General features: G+C 35.8%; 2 protein-coding genes and 1 long non-coding RNA gene across 4 annotated transcripts; 1 reads left to right on the top strand and 2 right to left on the bottom strand.

The window, feature by feature from the left end:
- Positions 1–1,520: 1,520 nt before the first annotated feature.
- zgc:103482 (IHABP4_N and HABP4_PAI-RBP1 domain-containing protein) lies at positions 1,521–9,962 on the bottom strand. 2 transcript variants are annotated; one of them, XM_007240859.4, is made up of 8 exons: positions 9,437–9,962; positions 7,221–7,332; positions 5,683–5,829; positions 4,826–4,897; positions 4,208–4,297; positions 3,924–4,089; positions 3,542–3,733; positions 1,521–1,827 (listed from the first exon to the last, which is right to left on the bottom strand). In XM_007240859.4, exons 1-8 carry the CDS (start codon positions 9,759–9,761, stop codon positions 1,783–1,785), a joined length of 1,149 nt encoding a protein of 382 aa, XP_007240921.3. In that variant the 5' UTR covers positions 9,762–9,962; the 3' UTR covers positions 1,521–1,782. The 2 variants fall into 2 exon arrangements, with proteins under 2 accessions (XP_007240921.3, XP_022531644.2); XM_022675923.2 differs by having other exon boundaries at positions 7,236–7,332.
- Positions 9,963–12,719: 2,757 nt separating this feature from the next.
- hspb9l (heat shock protein, alpha-crystallin-related, b9-like) lies at positions 12,720–14,025 on the bottom strand. Its single transcript, XM_015603547.3, has one exon. It carries the CDS (start codon positions 13,664–13,666, stop codon positions 13,037–13,039), a length of 630 nt encoding a protein of 209 aa, XP_015459033.3. The 5' UTR covers positions 13,667–14,025; the 3' UTR covers positions 12,720–13,036.
- A 3,305-nt stretch (positions 14,026–17,330) lies between these two features.
- Positions 17,331–21,442, top strand: LOC103036731 (uncharacterized). The gene is made up of 4 exons (XR_453872.4): positions 17,331–17,441; positions 19,629–19,683; positions 20,030–20,128; positions 21,314–21,442. It is a non-coding gene; the product is annotated as an uncharacterized LOC103036731 (long non-coding RNA).
- Positions 21,443–22,865: the final 1,423 nt, after the last annotated feature.

Genomic DNA, 22,865 nt, shown 5'->3' with positions numbered 1-22,865 from the left:
TTTGAGATCCAGTCATTTGAAGATTTTCAGCGTAACATTTCCGAGTTATTCTCAGTGCTGAATGCATTGATCGCAGCCAAATCAAGAATATTGAAGTAGAGCTTGATTTAGGCCTGTCCACTGAATAAAGGGATATATATATATATATATATATTTTTTTTTTAATTCAATTAAATGAATGAATATGCATTAATATAAATCTTACTGATTGATTCATTGTTTTCCTTCTGTTAGTTATGCGTAGAAATCAGAGTATTATATTTTTTTTACATGTACCTGGTCGTCTGGTCTGGTCGTCATTTGGACACTTTAGAAGGGGGAGAAGGATAGAGGCAGCAGATAGAGGAGGAAAGAGCACCGGATTAGGTGTTTGTGTTTACCTTCACAGTTTTCTAACCGTTTATAAGCTTAACATTATCAGCCCGTGTTTCCGAGCCAACTTAAAGTTTATAAAACAGTTTCCTTTATTCCTAATCCACAAAAAAAATAAATAAATAAATAAATAAAATAAATAAATAAATATTGACTAACAGCTTTCGAAGACTAGGCTATCTTCACTGAACTAATCTCCATGAGTCAGAATGTGGTATTTACTATAACAGTATTGCATTTTAGTCAGCTCCATAGCTAAACAAATAAAATCAAACTTAAATAAATAAATAATAAATGCTCCACAGTTTGAGGCTGACAATTACGCTTGTATTTTCAACCAATATTTTCTAATATGTTAAAATAGGACTTTGTTTGGTTGGTTTTACAGTTCAATTGTATGATAAAATACCCTGTTAAACTTCTGATGAGCTATTTTTCCAATTAGTCATAATACCAGTCATGTTTGTTGCTCCTAAACAATGTAGGAAGGTCTTGATATATGAAGGGGAAAATGAATTAGTAGAAAAAAAAATATTGAACAATGCTTAAATGACTGGACAAAACTTGTAAGTTACCATGTGTGTACTACCTGCTAAAGCCACACAATTAATAAACCATTTAGTATTAAAGTGTGTGTGTGTGTGTGTGTGTGTGTGTGTGTGTGTGTGTGTGTGTGTGTGTGTGTGTGTGTGTGTGTGTGTATATATATATATATATTATATATATATATATATATATATATATATATATATAAGACAATAAATAGAAGAGCGAGTGTTCTTAGTTTTGAAAGTATGCAGCGTACAAAAACCTCAAAACTAATGTTTAAAAATCCCAATATGTGCAACAGACCACTCCTAGAAGCAGCACAAGCAACAGGCAAGTCCAAATACTAATACCCTTATAGAAATTAAATAGTTTATCCTCAGTTCATTTATATTTTTGGTAGTTATTTAAAATTCTTTGGCATTTTCTGCTTACTAAAACACCCAAACATGGTGCTAATGCACCCTCTAGTGGCAGCCTGAGCACACTGACCATTGATGGGTGCCTTTATAGACTACATTTACTGCTGCTTTGATGGAACCATGGTCAGACATACAATAGTTTTTTTTCCCCAGTTTATACCAAATAAAACAAAGTCAGCATGTATTTGCTTGATTTATTTTCATGTGAAAACTACACGAAGAGTCACACTGAAAAAGGGGCCTACCCAAAAGGTAACAATTGCAGTTGCGTCTGAAAAAAAGGCAGCCCACAGAGAATAAGCGAACAAACAGCTTAAATCTTACATTCTTCTTTTTACATCAAGTGCAGTTTGATTCACCCAGAACAGAGCAAGGCAATCAGTACTTCTGCCGGTTTGGCACCATAGCTTAGATCCAGGGGGCCCTTTCTGCAGCAGCTGCATTAGGCCAGCGCAGGGAAATCCTCAGGGTCATCTGGGTTTGGAGCCTGAGGGAATAAAAGTCTCATTCAGCGATGGTGCAATGCAGCAAGTCTACGCGTAATGATCATTCAGCTGCACTTTGTAAACGCTCACACACCCTGTCCTCACACTCCACTATTCAACTCTCTGCAATGTACGTTTTAATTTATCAAAATGTAACACTGCACAGCTAAAAGGTCACATTAGCACCAACTGAGTGAGCCTAAAATCAATTCACTAGAGCAGCTGATGCAGGACTTCTACATCATTGCATGTCTGTTAAACAGAATCAGACTGGGATTTCAGTACTGGGTAGACTGAGCTAGCAGGTCAAGCTGGATTGTAGTTAAACAATACAGAACACTCTTAAGCTAGAAAGCTAAAGCAGGAAAACTACAGCAAAACTAAAAACAAGATGCATACAAAGACAATAGGGCTGCAACTAATGACTATTTTAGTGGTTGATTAAATTAAAAATTGATTACTTTGTCATGCCCTTCATTTGTATTTCCTACTTGTGAGGACAGCTAAAAATGTAGGCCCAAGACCAATTTTGCAGTACATTTTAATAGTTTGATAAACTTATATTAAACAAAATATTACAAAAAGTATATTATATTATAAGAAACATTTACACGATATGGATATTGTCAGTAGATCTTGGGATACTTGTATATCTTATTTTTTCTTACTTTTTCCAAGATGATATCCATAAAATGACTAAGAAAAAAAAAAGGTTTTTGTCTGAAGTTACTATAACATAACTAAATCTTAAATTCTGTGGACAGAGTACAGTATCTCTCCAACACTCATCCAGCTAAAGTTAGTGTAGCTAATGTTAACAAATGCATGAATCCTGTTTAAGTCCACTCTCCTCTGGTAATATAGAACTCTAGAACTGTACAGAACTAGTTAGTTAGTTGGTTGTTTGGGTTTTATCGCCACTCCGGCACAAGATTAGGCTATTTGTGGCATACACTTGGTTTTATATGTGTAGACTTAGTACAGCTGATTCAAAGATTACAGAAGTCACTACATGTGTTAAATTTGATGTTTAAGATTAAGATCCGATAATTTTTTTTAAATCTTCCCTGGTGTTTTTTCCAAAAAGGTCCTTCATGTTATTTTCTTGATAGTAAAGTTCTCTTATATGGTTATGGGCTGGACAGTCGATGAGGAGAGAGCCAACAAGCAGACTCTCAATAACTGTAAATCAGGACTAAAGTGAGGCTAAAAGTAAAAAAAAAATGTCATGTAACGCCAGCTTCAGGGTTAGTTTCGCCAGGCCGGAAATAAATAAGCTTCACCATGGACTAGCAATCCAGGCTTACATTATACTGACCAAAAGAGCCATTAACAGCTCTAGTAATGCAGGGGATGTGTTTTAGTCCTGTGGTTCTCTTTCTCTGTGATCCCATTGGCTGTGGGTTGCTGCTCTTGATTCCCAGTCACCGACTGGGTCAGATATCTAGCATGCCAAATATTTGGCCAGACGTCTACGACTGGTTTGTGATCAGTCAGCAACGGCCTAGCAAGAGTCTTTCAGTAGTTCTCCAAATTGCCTCTGAGCAGAGTTCTTGTCGGCAATCAATAAAAAACAATCTGCGACTGGACTAAAATCGTATATAGTGTGAACCTGGCATTAGTAGAATCCCCATATGGTAAACTGCTCCTATACATGTTGAGACTAAAAAGTAAATCAATTCAAATAAATAGGGAGAAACTTTATATAATAATTACCGTGCCAAGCAACTTTTCAGGTGATCTTTGGGGAGGAGCAGCCGCCCCACGACCCCGGCCCCCTCGCGCTCCTCCTCTACCCCCTCGAGCCGGCCGTCCCAGACTGCCAAAGTTGATCTCTAATTGGAAGGTGATGTCGTTAGCAGGGCGCCGAAAGCTCGCATCATCCTCGCTCAAATCATTTGCATTCTCCTGAAAAAAAAAAGGAATAACAGAAACACCTGTATTAGAGAGATTACACTAACCCACTCTGAAATAATTATGGGAGCAGATTCACAGACACAGTGATCAAGCCTAGTCTTGGATTACACAGCATTTTAAATGAAGATTTTCCAATAAAAGCTAATAAAACCTTAAACAATATAATCATCAAGCAACCTGCCTTAGCACGCTTAGACTTGTGGATCACCACAGCCTTTGAGGGGACCTTGGTCTCTGCCTTCCGGATGTTGAACTCCGCCTTGGGTCGACTTTGTTCCTGCAGAGCCTTCCATTCATCCAGAGACATCTCTATGGCAACCTCAATTACTTCTTCAGTTTCAAGAGGCCTACAGAGATACAGCTCATCTCAGACCTCTTTTGTACCCATCCACCCATTTATTAAGTCATCCAGGGTTGAGATGGATTCTCATTTAAACAATTTCCACAGATATATTTCAGTCTTACTGGTTTTCTGCATCAGTATCTGCTGCATCTGCTGCTTCTTCGCCTTCACCAACTTCCTCAGTCACATCAGGAGTCACGTCAGCCACTGCACTGTTGGACCAAAAGAAACAAGCAGTGGCGCAAGCATGAGCATCTTTCTCTGATTTTTCTATTCATAGGTATGTGTTTGTAGTTTATAGAATAAAACAACAATGTTCATTTTACTCAGACAACATTTCTCCCAAATTCTAAACAAAAATATTGTCATTTAGAGCATTTGTTTGCAGAAAATGAAAAATGTCTAAAATAACAAAAGAGATGCAGAGCTTTCAGACCTCAAATAATGCAAAGAAAACAAGTTCATATTCAAAGTTTGAGTTCAGAAATTCATATTTGGTAGAATAACCCTGGTTTTTAATCAGTTTTCTTCATGCATCTTGGCATCATGTTCTCCTCCACCAGTCTTACACACTGCTTTTGGATAAATTTATGCCTTTACTCCTGGTGCAAAAATTCAAGCAGTTCAGTTTGGTTGGATGGCCTGTGATCATCCATCTTCCTCTTGATTATATTCCAGCAACCCAAGTCTCACACTGGATTTCTCCTTTACAGCAAATGACTTAAAAGCATGAGGCTTACTTCACATGGTCTCTCATGGACCCCCAGTTGCGAGGGCCACTGCCTCCCCTCTTCTCCTCAGGACGAACATTCCTGGTAGAAAGACAATTCAAATTTTAACTTTAACTCAGCAATAGAAAACAAAGCTAGGCTACATTTACATCTCTTCACAGAAAGCAATAAAATTGAGTTTGGTTAAAAGATCAGAAATTCAGCTCTAGTCATTGGCTTGGAGAGTAAAAACAAAACTAATACCATATTTTTTCACACTAAGGCTAATGTCCTTCCTTCCATTTTCCCAAAAATCAGCATGCCTTATGTATGAATTCTACCAGTCGGGTATTAAAGGAGCAGTAAAGACACTCCGCTGAAGTACAGAGTTATACAGGAGTTTCAGTTTAGTTCTCTAGCACAGGGGCTGGAGCAGTATTAACATTAGCTGCTAACCATACTAAGCACTAGCTGACCGTAGCCTGCGTGTATACCATGTTTAAACAAGCAACGTGGGACAAACCTCTAGCTAATATTGCTCTGGCTTACCAGAACACTCGGGTTCCCCAGTGTACTGATGTTGGATGGCTGTCGCTAGCAACTAGCTGCTAAGGCTGCTGCACCCAGCCTTAGTAGAAATCTGGACATCTAAGCTTACTTTAAATTAATGGAAGGTCACCCAAATAAACTGTATCAGTGCTCGTCTGACTTTAAAAGAAAAGGTTAGAATTATGGTTTTGTTCACTTAGCTTTACAGCTGAATTAGGAAAACACAAAGACACCCCTGTTCCTCACTAGTGTTGCATAATGTGCCTTATAATCCATTGCGCCTTAGTGTGATAAATACGGTAAATAAATAATTAAATGTAAAGACGCTCTGATCTTACGCTCGGTCACTGCCACTGTGGCGCTCAAACTCCCTCTTCCCCCTTGGATCGAAGCCATCAGCAGACCTGGAATATACACCACCTCGAGCACCACGCCCCCTTCCACCTCCTCTCCCTCGATAAGCTCTGTCATACGGCTCTGAGGGCCTATGAAAGGGTTCAGATTGGAATCAGAAGCAGAACTGCAACAGGATTAGGGAAAGATTCAACATTTCTATGCATAAATGACAACTTACAGTAATCACAGGGAGCAAAGCTTAACAGTTTGGGTTCACACTGGGCAAAAAATGTGTATATCTGCCAATGGCAATACAGATATTCACATTTATAACGGAGATTACGCACATGGTAAAAGTTTAGAAACAAATGTAACGAGTGTTCTACACCTTACAGTTTACCCTTCAACCAACTTTATTCAAAGTACAGGTGTGGCATATCGTATTGTACATATCACAAAATTTTAAATATTGTTTATTTTGGGTATATTTCACGGCCATCAGCAGTGATTGTATGGTTACCTTGAAAAAGTAGTCAGATTACCAATTACTCCTTTAAAAAGTAACTTATATACTCTATGGATTGCTTGATTTTAAAAATAATAAGTTAGATTACAAGTTACTTCATTAGTTACGAATAAGAAAGGTAGTTTTATCGCATTTAATGTTTAGTTATTATATTCACACGAATTAATACATTTATATTAACTACCATTTAAATATTAGGTAGCCCAAGAAGGTTGAAAAAATATATTATTTTGATATAATTTTCTGTAATAAATAAGACACAGCACTCAGTGCTTCAGAATTCCTCCTAGTAATTTGACAGTTTTAATACATTTTAAAACAATTACATTACATTTAATGTAATGATGGTTTTAAAAGGAGAAACTAGGAGAAATTCTGAAGCAAATCAATCAAATCTTATTGTCTCAAATCATAATTTACAACACTCCTGAGCACGACATCTTAACAGGGGGCAATAATAAAAAAAAAGTTAGTCACAGTTATTTGTGACCCTTACTGTTTAAAACAATTATAAAAAAAAAAAAAAACTAAATTTGGGGATGGTTGGTTGGTGTTTTATTGCCACTTTAGCACATATTTGACTATTTTTGGTGTTACACATCCAGACAGTACAGATGTTCAAAGGTTCTACCACGATAAGGAAAAATATATCTCGCTACATACGTATTAAATTAGGTGTTTGGGTTTAAGATGCAATAAGAACTTGCAGATTTTCTCTTTTTTCCCCAAAAAAGAGGTATTTTGTGTTTTTTGTTGGTAGTAACATTGTCTTATAAAAAGGTTACAGGCAGGACAGTCAATGAGGATGTGGTTAATCGGGTTGTTGCATGGTTGACAAGATGGTATTTAGTCATTTCTTCTTTAGTGTCTATGTGTTAGTTTTAAGTGAAATACGAGACACCAAATTTGGGAAATTAAGCCATTAAGAGCTGCAGACACCCTGAACTTCAGATATGGTTAGAGCCTACACAGTCTACTATGTAGAACATTTAAACTGCAGAGCACAGAACATGCCTCTCAATGGAGTACCCGAGGGAATCGTTGCCCTCGTTGAACCTGGGTTCATTGAAGGCCACGCGTCTCTCCACCCTCTCTTCAGCTGGACCACGAACTGTACGCTTCTGACCTGTGAAAGTTCACAAAAAAAAGCAAGTTAGCTCAACATTAGCATTCACAAAGAAGCATATTTTACAGTACATTCACGAAGTAAGTCCAATATTAGCTAGTCAGCCAAGATGTCCAGCCCAAATAGTTAAGGACTAGATGACCACCTTTCTTAAGCTATTAATCAAGCCATTGCCATTATTACCCCGAACAATTGACACATTCGTTTAAAAAAATAATAAAAAATACAGGGAAACAAAAATGGGTCCTCAAAACATGGTGAACGCAAGTGCCCTCACTTACATTTTATGACTGACTGGCTAAATCTAAAAAAATAATACCCAATTTTATTTTAGGTACAGTTTAAAAAAAAAGGAAAAAAAAAAGAAACGGGTTATCCTCCATTTTTTTTACATCTAGTAACCAATGTGTAATCCAATTTTTACAAAAACTAAAAACAAACAAAAATATTTAAAGTAAGGAAGGTCAATAAGGTTTCAGTTCCATTCTGACTGTGTGAAGCTAAAATTGAAAAGCTAACTTAGTTAACCATATATTTTAAAAACACTAAAAAAAATATGAAAAATATGAGTCCTAAAATATTTTACTAATAACTAACAGTTACATTTATGAGCTAGGAATAACAAACATAATTTAACGTTTTTTTATTCAAAATTAACCTAAAAACAAATGTTTAGCAAACCACTAATTAAGTAATGTTAGTTAATTTAACTATTTTGGCTTTTTAACTAAAGTAGATAAAAAGTAGATAAAGTAGATAGTTATTCCACAAACAAATAGCAGATTAGCTAGTTTATTTAGTTAACCCTAATCTACCCACGTAAGTTACTTTTTAAACACTTTATTCCAACAAATTTAAGTCCCAAAATATTTTACTAAGACTACATTTACCTGTTGGGAATAAATCACGTAAATTTAACATGGCTTAAACAAAATTAATCTAAAAACATTAATTAAAAAGTCTAATTAGTTCAGAAAACTGCTAGTTAGCTAGCTAGTTAATTAAGCTTAGCTAGCATGCTAACTAGCGTAGATAGATTATATGGACTTATTTAGCCAAAAATATCAAGTTAGCTAGCATCAGCATTATTAGCAGGTTAGCTAGCTAGCCAGCCACGTATTATAAAAACATTTTAAAACCAACAAATATAGAGTCCTGAAATATTTTACTAAAAGACAAGCTACATTTAGATTAACTAGTTATTTAAGGCCTCAGCTAGCTAGCTAGCTAACTAGCTAGCTAGCTAGTTAAGTTAATTAATTTAATTAGGTTAGTATGAGGTTTTAGAGATGACAAATGTTAAATCACGTTAAATTCACCCACAACAAAGTATTCTATTAGTAAAATACTTCAGAACTGGATTAAAGAGTTTTTTTAAATATGTGGCTAACTAACAAAGCTAATTTGTGGCTGAATAAAACTCATAAAATAGTTATTTTGTTAGCAAGCTAGCTAAGCTTAATTAACCAACTTAACCTTAACGAATTAAACTTGAACATAGCTTGGCTAATTGCTAATCAAGTAACTTATCCAGTTTAAGAATGGTATAGATAGATAGAGAGAGATAGATAGAGATAGAGAGAGATAGAGAGAGATAGAGAGAGAGAGAGATAGAGAGAGAGAGATAGAGAGAGAGAGATAGATAGAGATAGATAGATAGAGGATAGATAGAGGATAGATAGAGATAGATAGAGAGAGATAGATAGATAGAGATAGAGAGCTAGAGAGATACTTTATTTATCCCGAAGGAAATTTAGGTTTAGTTAATAAACGAGATATTTAACGGTTTAGTAAATTAGATAGCTTAGCCTACTTGCTAACTAGACAATATGGAGTTGTTCAGTCAAAAAATAGTAGGTTAGCTAGCTTAGTTAGTTAGCCACGTATTAAAAAATATATATATTTTAATCCAACATATGAGTTTAATATTTTACTTATAGAAAACATTCATATGTTGTTAATAACCACGTTAATTTACCGTGATTTAATCAAGAGTAACTTAAAAACAAATGTTAAGAAATGAATTCAGCTAGTAACCGCTAGTTAGTTAGTGAGCTAGTTTAGAGAGGTGTGGACTGAGGAGGTACTCTAGCGCTGCCCCTACCTGCTACACTCCGCGCCCCGGCGGCGCTCTCCCTCTCCCCGGCAGCAGGTCGGGCCGGAGCCGAAGCCGGAGTCGGAGTCGGAGCCTTCCTCTCCCGCTGAGACTCCTTCTTCCCGGCTCTGCTGGGAGCAGCTTGGGGCTTCTTCAGCTCCTCTTTCTTCTTTTTCCGCTCCTGCTGCGCCTGGGCCTGGTACAGCAGGTCGAACGGATCCGACTCATCATCCAGAAGCTTCCCGAAGCGGTTCGCCACGGCGCACCCGAACCCGGAGTCAGGCATCTCCTCCAGCAGCTCCTTCATCCCAACAGTGGCCGGTACGGGACTCATGCAGCACCGCGGGGCATGGAGGGGTAGTGACACAGGTGTGGAGAAGGTGTGGAGATGATGGAGAAGGTGTGGAGAAGTCCTGTAGATTCAGAGGATCAGAATCGAGCAGGAATCATCACTGGAGAAGTTTTTCCCAGAGCAGCAGAACTTCGCCGGCGGGTGGATAAATCACTCAGCCTCATTACAGACAGCTCAAACCAAACGGCGGTAAATTTATGAGCAGCAAAGCTCCGCCCTCAGCTGCGACGATTGGACGAACGAGATGATTAAAGCTGTTAGCTACCAATCAAAATGGGAAGCTTCGAACCTAAATTAAAATAGTCCTTATTTATTATCAAACGTTGGCTAAACGTTAATAAATTTTTATAGTAGTCTAGAAGACCTCACAAGACCTTATAAGAACGTAAAAAATATATTAATAAAATAATAAACATTATTAATGACAACTTTTTGAACAATAGTATATTTTTTGCTTAAACAAAAACATTTATTATTAATGAATATATTAATCCTTTCTGGTCGCAAAGAACATTAAATAAACGTTACTTTCTGTTCTAATATTCAGTTTACATTCTTTTAATGAAAGTTTTATATTAAAGAAAATTTTAACCCTTTCAGACCTGAATTATCTCCAGTGAGAAAAAAAGGAAGAATGCGGTTTTCTGTCTGTAATGCACAGAAAAGAAGACTCTAATATTCTACTAGAAAACATATATAGCACATAACTCCAATTAACTAAACTAGTTCATTTTTTATTTTTATTATTTGCATTAGATCATATTTTTAGTTGGAAGCCTGTGTGCAATATTTTATATTTTTTGTAATTTCCTTTTTTTTGTTTTATTAACCATCCCTAAACAGTAAAAAAGAAAACATGACAAAGTATTCTAAATCACATTAAATTAGTAAAAACTAGCTGTTACTTTGGATGGATTACTCTAGAACTACTGTTTTTTCAGTGCAGTGGGCAGCTAAGGGGCCAAGTTACTGTTTCATTGTTTTTTTAATAAACTCATTCATTGGCTTGTTTACGGTCTATTCTGATGGACCACAGCTCTCAAATAGTGCTAAATACAACAAAACATTAAAAAATGAAAGAAAATACATGATGTTCATTGTAATGGAAGCACGGTCTAAAAGGATTAAAGCTATGCAGGAACACATGTGGAATTAAACAAGAATATGTTCTGTACCACATTTCTATTTGAAGATAGATCTGCACACTCTTGGTGAGAATTTTAATCTCAGTGTCTTCATGAGGGAGAGTCACCTGGAATAGTTTTCTCAGCAGGAAGGAGTTTCTGGAGGTGCTGAACAATAGTTGCTGCTTTTCCTTTACGCCGTGAAGCTCCAGCTCATCCCAATTAAATTACTTCAAATCACCATCTCAGTTCATCAGGTTTAGATCAGGGGATTAATGTGGAGGAGTATTTTTTTACTGTGTATTACGTAATTCACTTAATTAAGTGTCACTTAACTGTTTTCATGTCTTTAATATTAATCTATAATGTAAAAAACAGAATATGTTTTATATTTTAGATTCTTCAAAGCACCCCTTGCTTAGATGACATTTTCTTAACTTTATGAGGTAGAGTCACCTGGAATTCAGGCTCTTAAAGTGTTTGAGAGCATCAGTTGTAAAGTAGTGAAGAGGTAGAGTTAGAGTTATACAGTGAATAGTGAATATTGAGTAATGTTCTAATCCAGATTATGATAAGCAAGAACTACTCAACTAAATAAAGAAAAAATACTTTAAGAAATGAAGGTCAGACAATATGCAAACTTTTAGGAACTTTGAAAGTTTCCTCAAGTGCGGTCAACACCCAAGAGACTGACATCATTTTAACAATTCGCTGCTACAGTTTTATCCACAAAAAGGGAAAAGACAAAAATCTTTTTATTTAACAGTTTTGTCATGATCATGAACTGCGGTTTAGTCTTTGTTTTTTTTAGCTCTTTTAGATATAAAATGCTGAAGGCTAAAATCTTAGCTAATACAGTCACAGAGTGATGCAATGCAGCACCAAAGCCATGTAAGAACTGGAAGGCCTCACTTGGGTGTCAGACCACAGAGATGCAATTAGATTGCTTTTAAAATAGAAACTTCACAGTTACCATTTTGCCATGGGCTTCATCCACATTTACAAGGACATTTATTCATCCACATGTATTGACGGGTATGCTCATTGCTATCTTACACCTCATATAAGTCTATTTTCCGACTTTCCACCTGCATGCTTGTGAATATATCTACGCTCATGTGTGCATTTAGGTACATTTCAGGCATATTACTATCTTGGCAACAGAAAACACAGGTGCACCATTGACTGAATACAACCTAGGCAGAGGTCAACAGTCAGAATGCCCTTTTCAGTAAAGTAAATGCAGAGGGATGTATAGGGTTATTTATAGGGTTAATGTTCTCCTACAAGTGAGAGAACATGATAAAGTGCTGGTTAGGTACTTTCTCCTCTAATGGAGAAGTATGACCATTGAATTAAATAGGATGTGGTGCCGGGCGCCACTATGATAAATGCTGTCACTGCTTCAAATCCTGGTCATGCAGCTTGCCATCAGCTGCCGAAGCCCTGAGGGAGCACAATTGGCCTTGCTCTGTCTGGGTGGGTACCATAGATGGCGCTCTTTCCCCTAATCACTCCAAAGGGTGATGTTGATCAGCACAAGGCTGCGTATGTGAGCTGATGTATCAGAACCGAGTCACTGCACTTTCCTCCGAGCGTTAGCGCTGTGATGCTACTCAGAAATGCTGCATTAGCAGCAGTACAAAAAGAGGCGTGTAGGTAACATGTAGTGGAAAAGTGCTATAACTACTTATAACTGCTATAATACTAAATATTGTAACATGTCAAAGCAGAGTTTTGAGAAAAGCATTGTCATTTACAGTAAAAGCAAGAGCTTGTATTTGGCTATTAATCGATCAAAAAATGCTCAAAAATCTTTTAGGATTAAACCTAAACTTCATACTTTATTGTACAAAGTTAATAAACCAGTTAAATTCCAGTAAAAATTCCAACTTTCAGTAATATATTTCACAGTCCAACCATTAAACTGTTATGTAGCAGAGGTTTAGAGGTTAGCTCAACTTTTAAACTCAACATTTTAGACAATTAAAACAATCGGGAAGGAACAAGAAGTAGACAACAGTCAGGAACACATGGCTACAACAATAAATCATAATAAATTATATGTGCACGTTCAGCAGAACCTCATGGTCATTTCTCAGCACGGGCTGAGGATACTGGGGTCAGGTCAGGTCAGTTTTTTGGGGAGGAATCTTCTGGGACCTCCTGGACCTCGGGTATTGGTGGGCTCTTCACAGCCGGCGGTGGGCTTTTCACCGCAGCAGTGTATGTGATGGGTACCACTCTCTCCTTTTCACCAGCAGAGCTCTCTTTGGGCGCCTGTATCTGCAGCTGGCCGTTATTTAAAGAGCAGGTCACCGCCTCGGGATTCACACCCTCGGGAAGGTCGAACTCCTGACGGAACTCCTGGCATCTGTAAGAGTACGATCCCTTTCCGTCGTCCTGCTTTTTCTCCGTCTTGCCGCTCACTCGCAGCTTTCTGCCCACTTGCTTGACGGACAGCTCCTCTGGGTGGAAGTCTTTGGTGTCCAGATTCAGTGCAAAGCGGTCGCCTTCTCCTCCCAGCTGGAATGAGATTGGTTTGAAGGTTACGGAAGGGGCGACGTGGTCGATCTCGTCGAAGATCCTCCTGTGGAGGCGGTCCATGAACTCCAGGTTGTGCCTCATCTCTTGCATGTGTCTGATCATTTCCTGCTCGATCTGGAAGAAGAGAGGCCTGGTCTCGGGCCAGAGGCTACGTACTGGCCAGTGGAAGTCCATGAAGGGGCTGAGTGGAGACTGAAATGTGCTGGGGCAAAGCATCTTGAAGGGCTGGTCTTTGGTGGCTGCTGCTACACTTCGGTGGCTGCTGCTACTCTTCGGTGGCTGCTGTTGGTCTTCAGTGGCTGCTGCTACTGCTCTTCAGTGGCTGCTGTTGGTCTTCAGTGGCTGCTGCTACTCTTCGGTGGCTGCTGTGCTTTGCAGTAGTGGGTGGTCTCTCTGTCTGAGTCTGGCTTGTAAGACCCACCGCTCTGCTTTTATACCCTGGGCTGGAAAGTTCCAGCAGCGTTCCAGATCCACACAGTGTGTCATCTTCACTCCAGAGTGTCAGTATGACTACGCAGGTGCCGTCATGCTCCAAAACAAGACGGTAGTATTTTTGTAGTCTGGCTGCCACATGCCAGTGCAGCACACATCATTGTCCTATTTACAGACACGGCTACAGCTCTGCGCTCACGGGCCACCACTCAGACACACTGGTTTAGCTCTGTTGTTGTTTCAACCTTACAGTTAAATATAAAAGTATTTATGTAGTGTATTTATAATAATTTAGATATACAGTACATTAAGAGATACAATCGATTACAAAATGTAATCAAATAAATGTAACTTATGTTAGTGTGTGTTTTATTTCTTGCTGTTGAGCTTAATGTGTTTTTGTTTGTTTGTTTTATCTCATGTATACTTTTATTTTGTTCTTATGGAATCTTGGTCAATGCAAGCTGTATAAGGAGTGATTCATATATAAATCTTACTTACTTACAGCGCAGTACTTTCTTACAAATACATTTTTCTTCATGAGGCTTATTAATTAAATTATTAATTTAATACTTCACTGATATAAATACGTATCTATCTAGATAGATAGATAGATAGATAGATAGATAGATAGATAGATAGATACTGTAGGTACTATAAATAGATAGATAGATAGATAGATAGATAGATAGATAGATAGATAGATAGATAGATAGATAGATACTGTAGGTACTATAGATAGATAGATAGATAGATAGATAGATAGATAGATAGATAGATAGATAGATACTGTAGGTACTATAGATAGATAGATAGATAGATAGATAGATAGATAGATAGATAGATAGATAGATACTGTAGGTACTATAGATAGATAGATAGATAGATAGATAGATAGATAGATAGATAGATAGATAGATAGATAGATAGATAGATAGATAGATAGATAGATAGATAGATAGATAAAAAAAAGCCATGGCAGTTTTTACTTTTAACCTTTGTACCATTTATTATTAGTATAAAATTGGAAATATTTATATGTGTATAAATAAAAGTCATTAATTCATTATGTACAGTGACTGCATTCTGAAACAGTAAATAGTTTGGATGGCGTTCTGACAGTTATTTATAAAGCAGGGATAAGATATCTGGTATGAGCGTGGGATGAAGGACAGTATGTGACTGTTGGTGTGCCCTCTTGCTAATTTTATACATATGACAAATATTATGATTGGACATGACGTACAGTCTGATCAGGGTGTTGATCTACATTATTGCTACTGTAATATAGCACCCTGAACTTCAATAAGACTGTATAGATGGCTTATCAGTAGTGTTTTCATCAGATCAGATTGTTAGATCAGATATTTTAGATGGGAAATAGAAAGAATACCATTGTGGAACAATATCCTGAAATAGCACCCACACTGTGTGACGTCATTTTGTACCCCTGTAGGGTAGTGGAGTGTTTGTGTAGTTTATGAATGATGGCTTATTGTATATTTAGGCTACATTCACCCAGCAGGTAAAAGTGTCTCATATCAAATTAAAATGTTTATTTAAGGCTGTTCATACAATATTTTTAATCTGACCCATAACTGATACTGGTCTTTATAGTCTTCCTAACTGTGTAACTGACACATATGGGCAAAACAGCAGCGCTTCACGTAAAGTTTCTGTTTCATTCTGGTCAGAATCTCAGAATCTATGAATGAGTTTAGGCTACAGCTGAGCTTATCACAGAGAATTCACTCCAACTTCGCCTTTTCTATAAACATATTTATTGATTTTTTTTTTTTGATAAAGCAGCTTCATCCTGTGTGAAATAAATAGTTCTGTCAATATTGAATCAATGAATTTAATGCACAATTAATCTGGAAACTTTAACTTGGCAATAGTTTGGCACCAGTCTCTTCCTGTTTGTCAAACCCTGTGACAAACGAAGACTTATGACGAATTACTGGTTTTATGTAGTGTTGTAAACACAGATTTACTGCTACTGTCATGTTCAGAAACTCTTTAAAAATGTATTTATGCTGAAATATGAATTAAACATCTGCTCCTGTTTGATGCTAAAGCTCTCTTTTAAATGTTTATTCAGAAAATTTAAATATTCTACTTTAAAAACAATAAAAAGTACCATGAGATACAGTATTATAATAAAGAAAAAGCTCTAGTCTGTTTGCCAGACATCACACATCACACTATACTAATATTATTATTATTGACACCATTAATATCTATCTATCTATCTATCTATCTATCTATCTATCTATCTATCTATCTATCTATCTATCTATCTATCTATCTATCTATCTATCTATCTATCTATCTATCTATCTATCTATCTATCTATCTATCTATCGTCGTACTACAGAACAGACAGAGACGATTGTTAGTACATCAGGTTAAAGCTTTATCCGGGGTTATGTTTTACTTAATTCCAGTTCCATTATGCCAGATCACAATACAGATACTGTACTGTTGATCATTATACACCGATCAAGCATAACATTATGACCGCCTGCTTGTTTCTATATCCATTATCCATTTTTCAGCTCCACTGATCATATAGGAGCACTTTTTTTGTTATTAATTCAGGAGATATTTACCAGTTAGTTATTTGTGCAGTGTTATTTTTGATATAAACAAGTTTCATAACTAAACATTTTGCCAGAATTACCTTCTTTATTGCATTAATTCTATCTAAAACAAAGGTAAACGTATAGCAGTGAAACTGTGATTCTTTGCTTTACAAGGTTGTAACAAAAAAGGGGGTAAAAGAAGCTTATAGGCAGAGCTGAAAACAAATTGTATTCTATTAAAGAAATATCTAGAACCAACAGTGTGGCAGAAAATAAACTGATGATGGGGACAAAAGTTGTGAGCTGTGATAAATCACAGTATTGCTATATACGTTATTTGTAACTTAATATGTATTGTATGTAAACTCCACCCGAAACATAATGGGAAATAATCTCAGAAAGAATCCAGTTGCACTCTTGCAATTAGTGATCTCCAGTCTTTGCAAAATCTTAGTCTGTGAGTAAAAAGTATTTAGATGTAAGAGGGTGCCAGACTTTAGTCTGTATAAAGTCTTTTTAGAGTTTTTTTTTTTTTTCAAAGTCCATGTAGTGTATGGACAGCATAACGTATAAAATATTGTGATATGCAAGACAGATGCAATTCATAATTTAAGAAACAGCAGACAGTTGTACGAAATATTTAGCTGTTTGTATAAAATAAAGGAGAAAAGTCTTCTGTGATGTGCACAAGTGACTAGATGATGTGCAGGATGAACAAATGGTTTTGAGAAATATCAGCAATTATGTTTAAATGCCCCCCAAACATTTAGTAATGTGAAAGTTTGACAGTCAGTGGTTGATCTTTACCTCACATGCAGACACTGATGAAGATTACTGGCTGACCTTACTGCGCCCCTGCTGTCCGTGACTGCTACACACACACACACACACACACACACACACACACACACAGAGCTTCAGCAGCCCAGCAGATCACTATGGTTCCTCCTGTGCAGGTCTCCCCGCTTATTAAGGTAATTGTTGAGTATTTTTTAGTTCTACAGTAAATTCAGTAGCTTTACAAATCATGGCTGTGTTTAACTGAGCGCTGTTACAGTAGCTGTACAGTAACGTTACCTGTTTAACCGCCGGTCCTCCATCGACCTTCATTCATTCATACAGACAGAGAGAGAAGCTAGCTAATGCTAATTGTACTGTATATACCGAGCCCCGTTCACACTCTGATAATGGTTAGCCTAGCCTAGCCTGTGCTAGTGCTAACTGTACTGTATACACTGAGCCCCGTACATAGCTTACATACACTGCGGTGCTGCTACATTGCATTGCTAACGGTTAGCTTAGCCTAGCCTATGCCAATGCTAACTGTACTGTATACACCGAGCCCCGTAAATACATACACTGCTGTGTTGATAACGTTAGCTTAGCTAGCCTAGCTAACTAGCCGCTAATGCAGTGTATTAGAAGGTCAGCAGATGAGTAAAATCTAGTCAACCTAGCTAAGCTAGGCTAGCTGTACTTTTATAACCTGAACTGGTAAATAAGCTCAACACGTCTTGTTTGACAGCAACGTTAAGATAAAAGAGTTCTAATGAATTAACTTTTAGCTTAGCTTGTCATGGTTGTATTGCCTTTATTTGTATGTGATTAAATGACAAGCTAATCAGTTAGCTTAGCCAGATAGTGCTAGGCTAATTGCTAAGTGCTAGGCTGCAGTCCACACCTGACAGCAGTCGGTTAAGCTAGGCTGGCTAGTTAGCTAATGTAATTACCTTTTAATAAGATTTTCACTGATGTCCTTTGGGTTTTTAAGGTTGTTTTCTATGAAACAACCTTAAAACAACCTTTATGTATGACTGCCTCATAGGCATCAGTTCATGTATAAATTCTGACATTGAATCAACGTTCATTTAAATATTCACACTCACAGTAATGCTTTCAGGTAAAATGTGCTTCCCCACAAATAACAATATTTAAGTATTAAAAAAGTATTACATATAACTAAAATTAATACTTATTATTTAATTGTCCCATTTTGCACTGCAAGACTGTTTTATGGGATAATCTGCATTTTAAAGATTGGGTTTAGAGTATAACCCTTATTTTTTTACTGATGAAGAAGTACAAAAATGATGGAAATAGATAAAATAAGGACATTTCCATCTCTACTACTAATAACATAAGGTATAAGTAAGAAAAATATTACAAGCAAACGTCACCATGTTTATATACTCTCACCATGTTTATACTCTACTTTCTCATTCAATGTTTTTTTCTTTTTTCGTAATTTAATTTATTTTCTACATTGTGGCTTTTATGTTTGATAAAAATATAAAAACTGTAATATCAGTGTAAAGTTTTATCAGAACAATTTTCTAAACATATGAGGATAAATAAAAAAAATATATAATACATTATTTCTAATTTCTAAGTTAAATGTATGGAGGCCCAGTTTCTTTGATTTCACCAAATTGAAAACGAATTGATCACAAGCCATCAAACCAAGCTGAACTGCTTATTTTTTTGCGACAGGATTGGCATAAAGTTATCCAAAAGCAGTGTGTAAGACTAGTGGAGGAGAACATAATGTCAAGATGCATGAAACTGTGATTATTTATTTTTTTTTTTTTACCAAATATTGATTTCTAAACTCTTAAAACTTTATGAATATGAACTTGTTTTCTTTGTATGATTTAAGGTCTGAAATTTCTGCATCTTTTTTTGTTATTTCAGCCATTTCTCACTTCATGCAAATAAATGCTCTAAATGACAATATGTATTTTGGGATAAATGTTTTCTGTAGTTTATAGAATAAAACAACAATGTTCATTTCACTCAAACATAAACCTATAAATAGCAAAATCAGAGAAACTGATTCAGAAACTGAAGTGGTCTCTTAATGTTTTTTTTTTTCCAGAGCTGTATATTCAAGCAGTGAATCCAGCAGTTTAGGGTGCTTGATGTCATATATCACTTGATGTCATATATCAACTTAGTTTTAATGCATCAGCGATGGAATAGTGCATGTTGATTCAACTTTTACTATCTGGGTTAGAAATTATGCTATTACCCAAAAGCAACTTGATCTTCTTCTTTGTGGACAGCTAAATGTGTAAATGTTATATTGTAGACAGTGGGACCGGTGATATTTACAGAGATCTCAGTGATAAATCATGGATCATGCTCTCTTTTGCTAATTTCAGACCGCAAGATGGTCAGCCCTGCTGGTGGGAATCATCTATGGGAAGCAAAGATATGGTAAGATTCCCAAATTAAATACAATGCACTGTATTGAGGGGAAAATGGACAGTAGAAGTCAGCATGCCATGATATTAACAATGCAATCTGTGTATCAATGATTGGAGTAATATAAATGGTATTGGTATACACTATATTTAATCTATTTACTAAAGAGTAAATTTAATTGTAACACTTCTTGATACTACAAATGATGCCATTATCTTAATCTATTTGCAGTCCTATAACAAAGAGATAAAAAAAGCATTTTATTGCCCACCTCTCTAATTGTGACTGTGGTCCAGTCCTGTTGAGTCATTTAATGGAATCCTTTATCCTGCTTAATTAATCGTCTCATTATTTGCAGATTACCTGAAGCCCATTGCTGCGGAGGAGAGGCGCGTTGAAGAGGCTGAGAAGAAGCTGAGGGAGGAGCAAGAGAGGATCTATAAACAGCTGGCTGAGGGTAATTCTTTTAATTCAATTCAGTGCAATTTAATTTTATTTCTATAGCGCTTTTTACAACAGAAGTTGTAATACCCTGTGTACTACATAGTTCCATATGTGTGCCTTAATCATTTTCATGTCTTTAATAATAATCTACAATATAGAAAAAATGTTACATGAAGAAAAAAACTGAATGAGAAGGTGTGTCCAAACTTTTGACTGGTACTGTGTCACAGTATATACAGCTCTGGAAAAAAGTAAGAGATCACTTCAGTTTCTGAATCAGTTTCTCTGATTTTGCTATTTATAGGTTTATGTTTGAGTAAAATGAACATTGTTGTTTTATTCTATAAACTACAGACAACATTTCTCCCAAATTCTAAACAAAAATATTGTCATTTAGAGCATTTATTTGCAGAAAATGAGAAATGACTGAAATAACAAAAAAGATTGCAGAGCTTTCAGACCTCAAATAATGCAAAAAAGTTCATATTTATAAAGTTTTAAGAGTTCAGAAATCAATATTTGGTGGAATAACCCTGGTGGTTTTTAATCACAGTTTTCATGCATCTTGGCATCATGTTCTCCTCCACCAGTCTTACACACTGCTTTTGGATAACTTTATGCTGCTTTACTCCTGATGCAAAAATTCAATCAGTTCAGTTTGGTGGTTTGATGGTTTGTGATCATCCATCTTCCTCTTGATTATATTCCAGAGATCAAAGAAACTCATCATTTTTAAGTGGTCTCTTATTTTTGTCCAGAGCTGTGTCATACCTAGTACATTCAGCAGTGCTGAATACTGTATGTTTATAGTGTAATGTAAGTGTATACTGTATCAGTCAAAAATTTGGACACTTTGCCATTCATATGTGTTCTTTATTTCTATATTTACTACATTGTAGATTAATATTAAATACTTAAAACCTATGATGGAACACATATGCAGTTTTATTTATGTTCTTTCTGCATAATGCGTTTTTCACTTACCTGTACAATTTTACACACTTGCTTACGTGTAGTGACAATAAACCTAAATAAATATATATTAAATGGACATGAATATAATTCACAGACACAGACCTTGTGCAGACAGTGCCACCTTGTGGGAGTAGGTGGATGGTATCTGTCAGATTGTAAAGCCTTAGCTGTAAACTATAACTAGTAAACTATAACTATAACTGTATTTTTTTTTTCTCCACAGCGAATTCCGACAGTATTCTGCAGTAAATGACCCCTTCAGTCTCTTCAGTGACACCCTGCACTACTCCAAAGTGAAGTATAAGCATGTAAATGTATTATTTTTAGTTTTCAATAAAAACATGGAAAAATACATGCTGTTTCTCTGTTTGGAATATTTCTGAGCTTGCTCGTTTTATTGACTGAAGCAAGTGTTTTCATGTGAATAGGAAGCCAAAATGAAGATAAAGACCTCAGTTTCAAAACAGTTCACATTAGGTTAACACCTAAACATCTAGTATACATGTAATAAAAAAGCTAATTAGTTTATAGCTGTGATGTTTGGAAGTAATCATTTGGTCAAACAAAATGTATATATTTAAATGTATTTGTTCAACATAGACTTATATATCACATGGCTAAGTCACTGTTATACCCACATGGGAAATGCAGTATATGACACATACCATACATACCCTTATATCAAGAGTGGAATTTACATATATATTTACATATATTAGAAATATATTTCAAAGGATGCATATATATATATATATATATATATATATATATATATATATATATATATATATATATATATATATATATATATAGCTCTGGAAAAAAATAAGAAACCACTTAAAATGATGAGTTTCTTTGATTTTACCAAATTGAAAACCTCTGGAATATAATCAAACCAAGCTGAACTGCTTGAATTTTTGCACCAGGAGTAAAGGCATAAAGTTATCCAAAAGCAGTGTGTAAGACTGGTGGATGAGAACCTGCCAAGATGCACAAAATACCATATATTGATTTCTAAACTCTTAAAACTTTATGAATATGAACTTGTTTTATTTGCATTATTTGAGGTCTGAAAGCTCTGCCTCTTTTTTGTTATTTCAGCCATTTCTAATTTTCTGCAAATAAATGCTCTAAATGACAATATTTTTATTTGGGATTTGGGAGAAATGTTGTCCGTAGTTTATAGAATAAAACAACAATGTTCATTTTATTTAAACATATACCAATAAATAGCAAAATCAGAGAAACTGATTCAGAAACTAAATTGGTCTCTTTATTTTTTCCAAAGCTGTATGTTTTTACTGACCATAGTACCTGTCAAAAGTTTGGACACACCTTACATTCATTGTAGATTAATACTAAAGTCATCCAAATAAAAAAAATATATTTTGTAAACAAATTATAAACAAAAATTTTAAACAAAAGTGTTAAACAGGCCAAAATATGTTTTATATTTTAGATTCTTTATTGCAGCAGCTCTCGTTTAGCTGAATTTATATAATAATAATAATTAATAACTTGAATTTCTTGTCTCTAATAATCCATATTATGACAAGAATTACTCAAATAAGTAAAGAAAAAAAAACACCAAGAAAAAATGAAGATCAGTGATTTGGAAAAGAAGAATTTTAGGGACTTTGAAAGTATCCTCAAGTGCAGTCACCGCAAAGACCATGAAAAACATATAATAATATAATGATAGAACTGGCTCTCATCAGGACCACCCCAGGACAGACAAATGAGAGTTTTCTCTGTTGTACAGGAATAAGTTTATC

The sequence above is a fragment of the Astyanax mexicanus genome, chromosome 17 (genome assembly GCF_023375975.1).
Source record: "Astyanax mexicanus isolate ESR-SI-001 chromosome 17, AstMex3_surface, whole genome shotgun sequence".
Classification (NCBI taxonomy): domain Eukaryota; kingdom Metazoa; phylum Chordata; class Actinopteri; order Characiformes; family Acestrorhamphidae; genus Astyanax; species Astyanax mexicanus.
This window is presented reverse-complemented; position numbering and strand designations above follow the sequence as displayed.

Bases quoted from the DNA above. Each gene is read 5' to 3' on its own strand.
- zgc:103482 (XM_007240859.4), bottom strand. From the start codon at position 9,761: ATGAGTCCCGTACCGGCCACTGTTGGGATGAAGGAGCTGCTGGAGGAG. The intron at 4,298-4,825 runs GTAAGCCTCATG...TTGGTCCAACAG, and splicing joins TCCATGAGAGACCATGTGAA to TGCAGTGGCTGACGTGACTC. The intron at 1,828-3,541 runs GTAATTATTATA...TTATTCCCTCAG, and splicing joins CTGAAAAGTTGCTTGGCACG to GCTCCAAACCCAGATGACCC.
- hspb9l (XM_015603547.3), bottom strand. From the start codon at position 13,666: ATGCTTTGCCCCAGCACATTTCAGTCTCCACTCAGCCCCTTCATGGAC.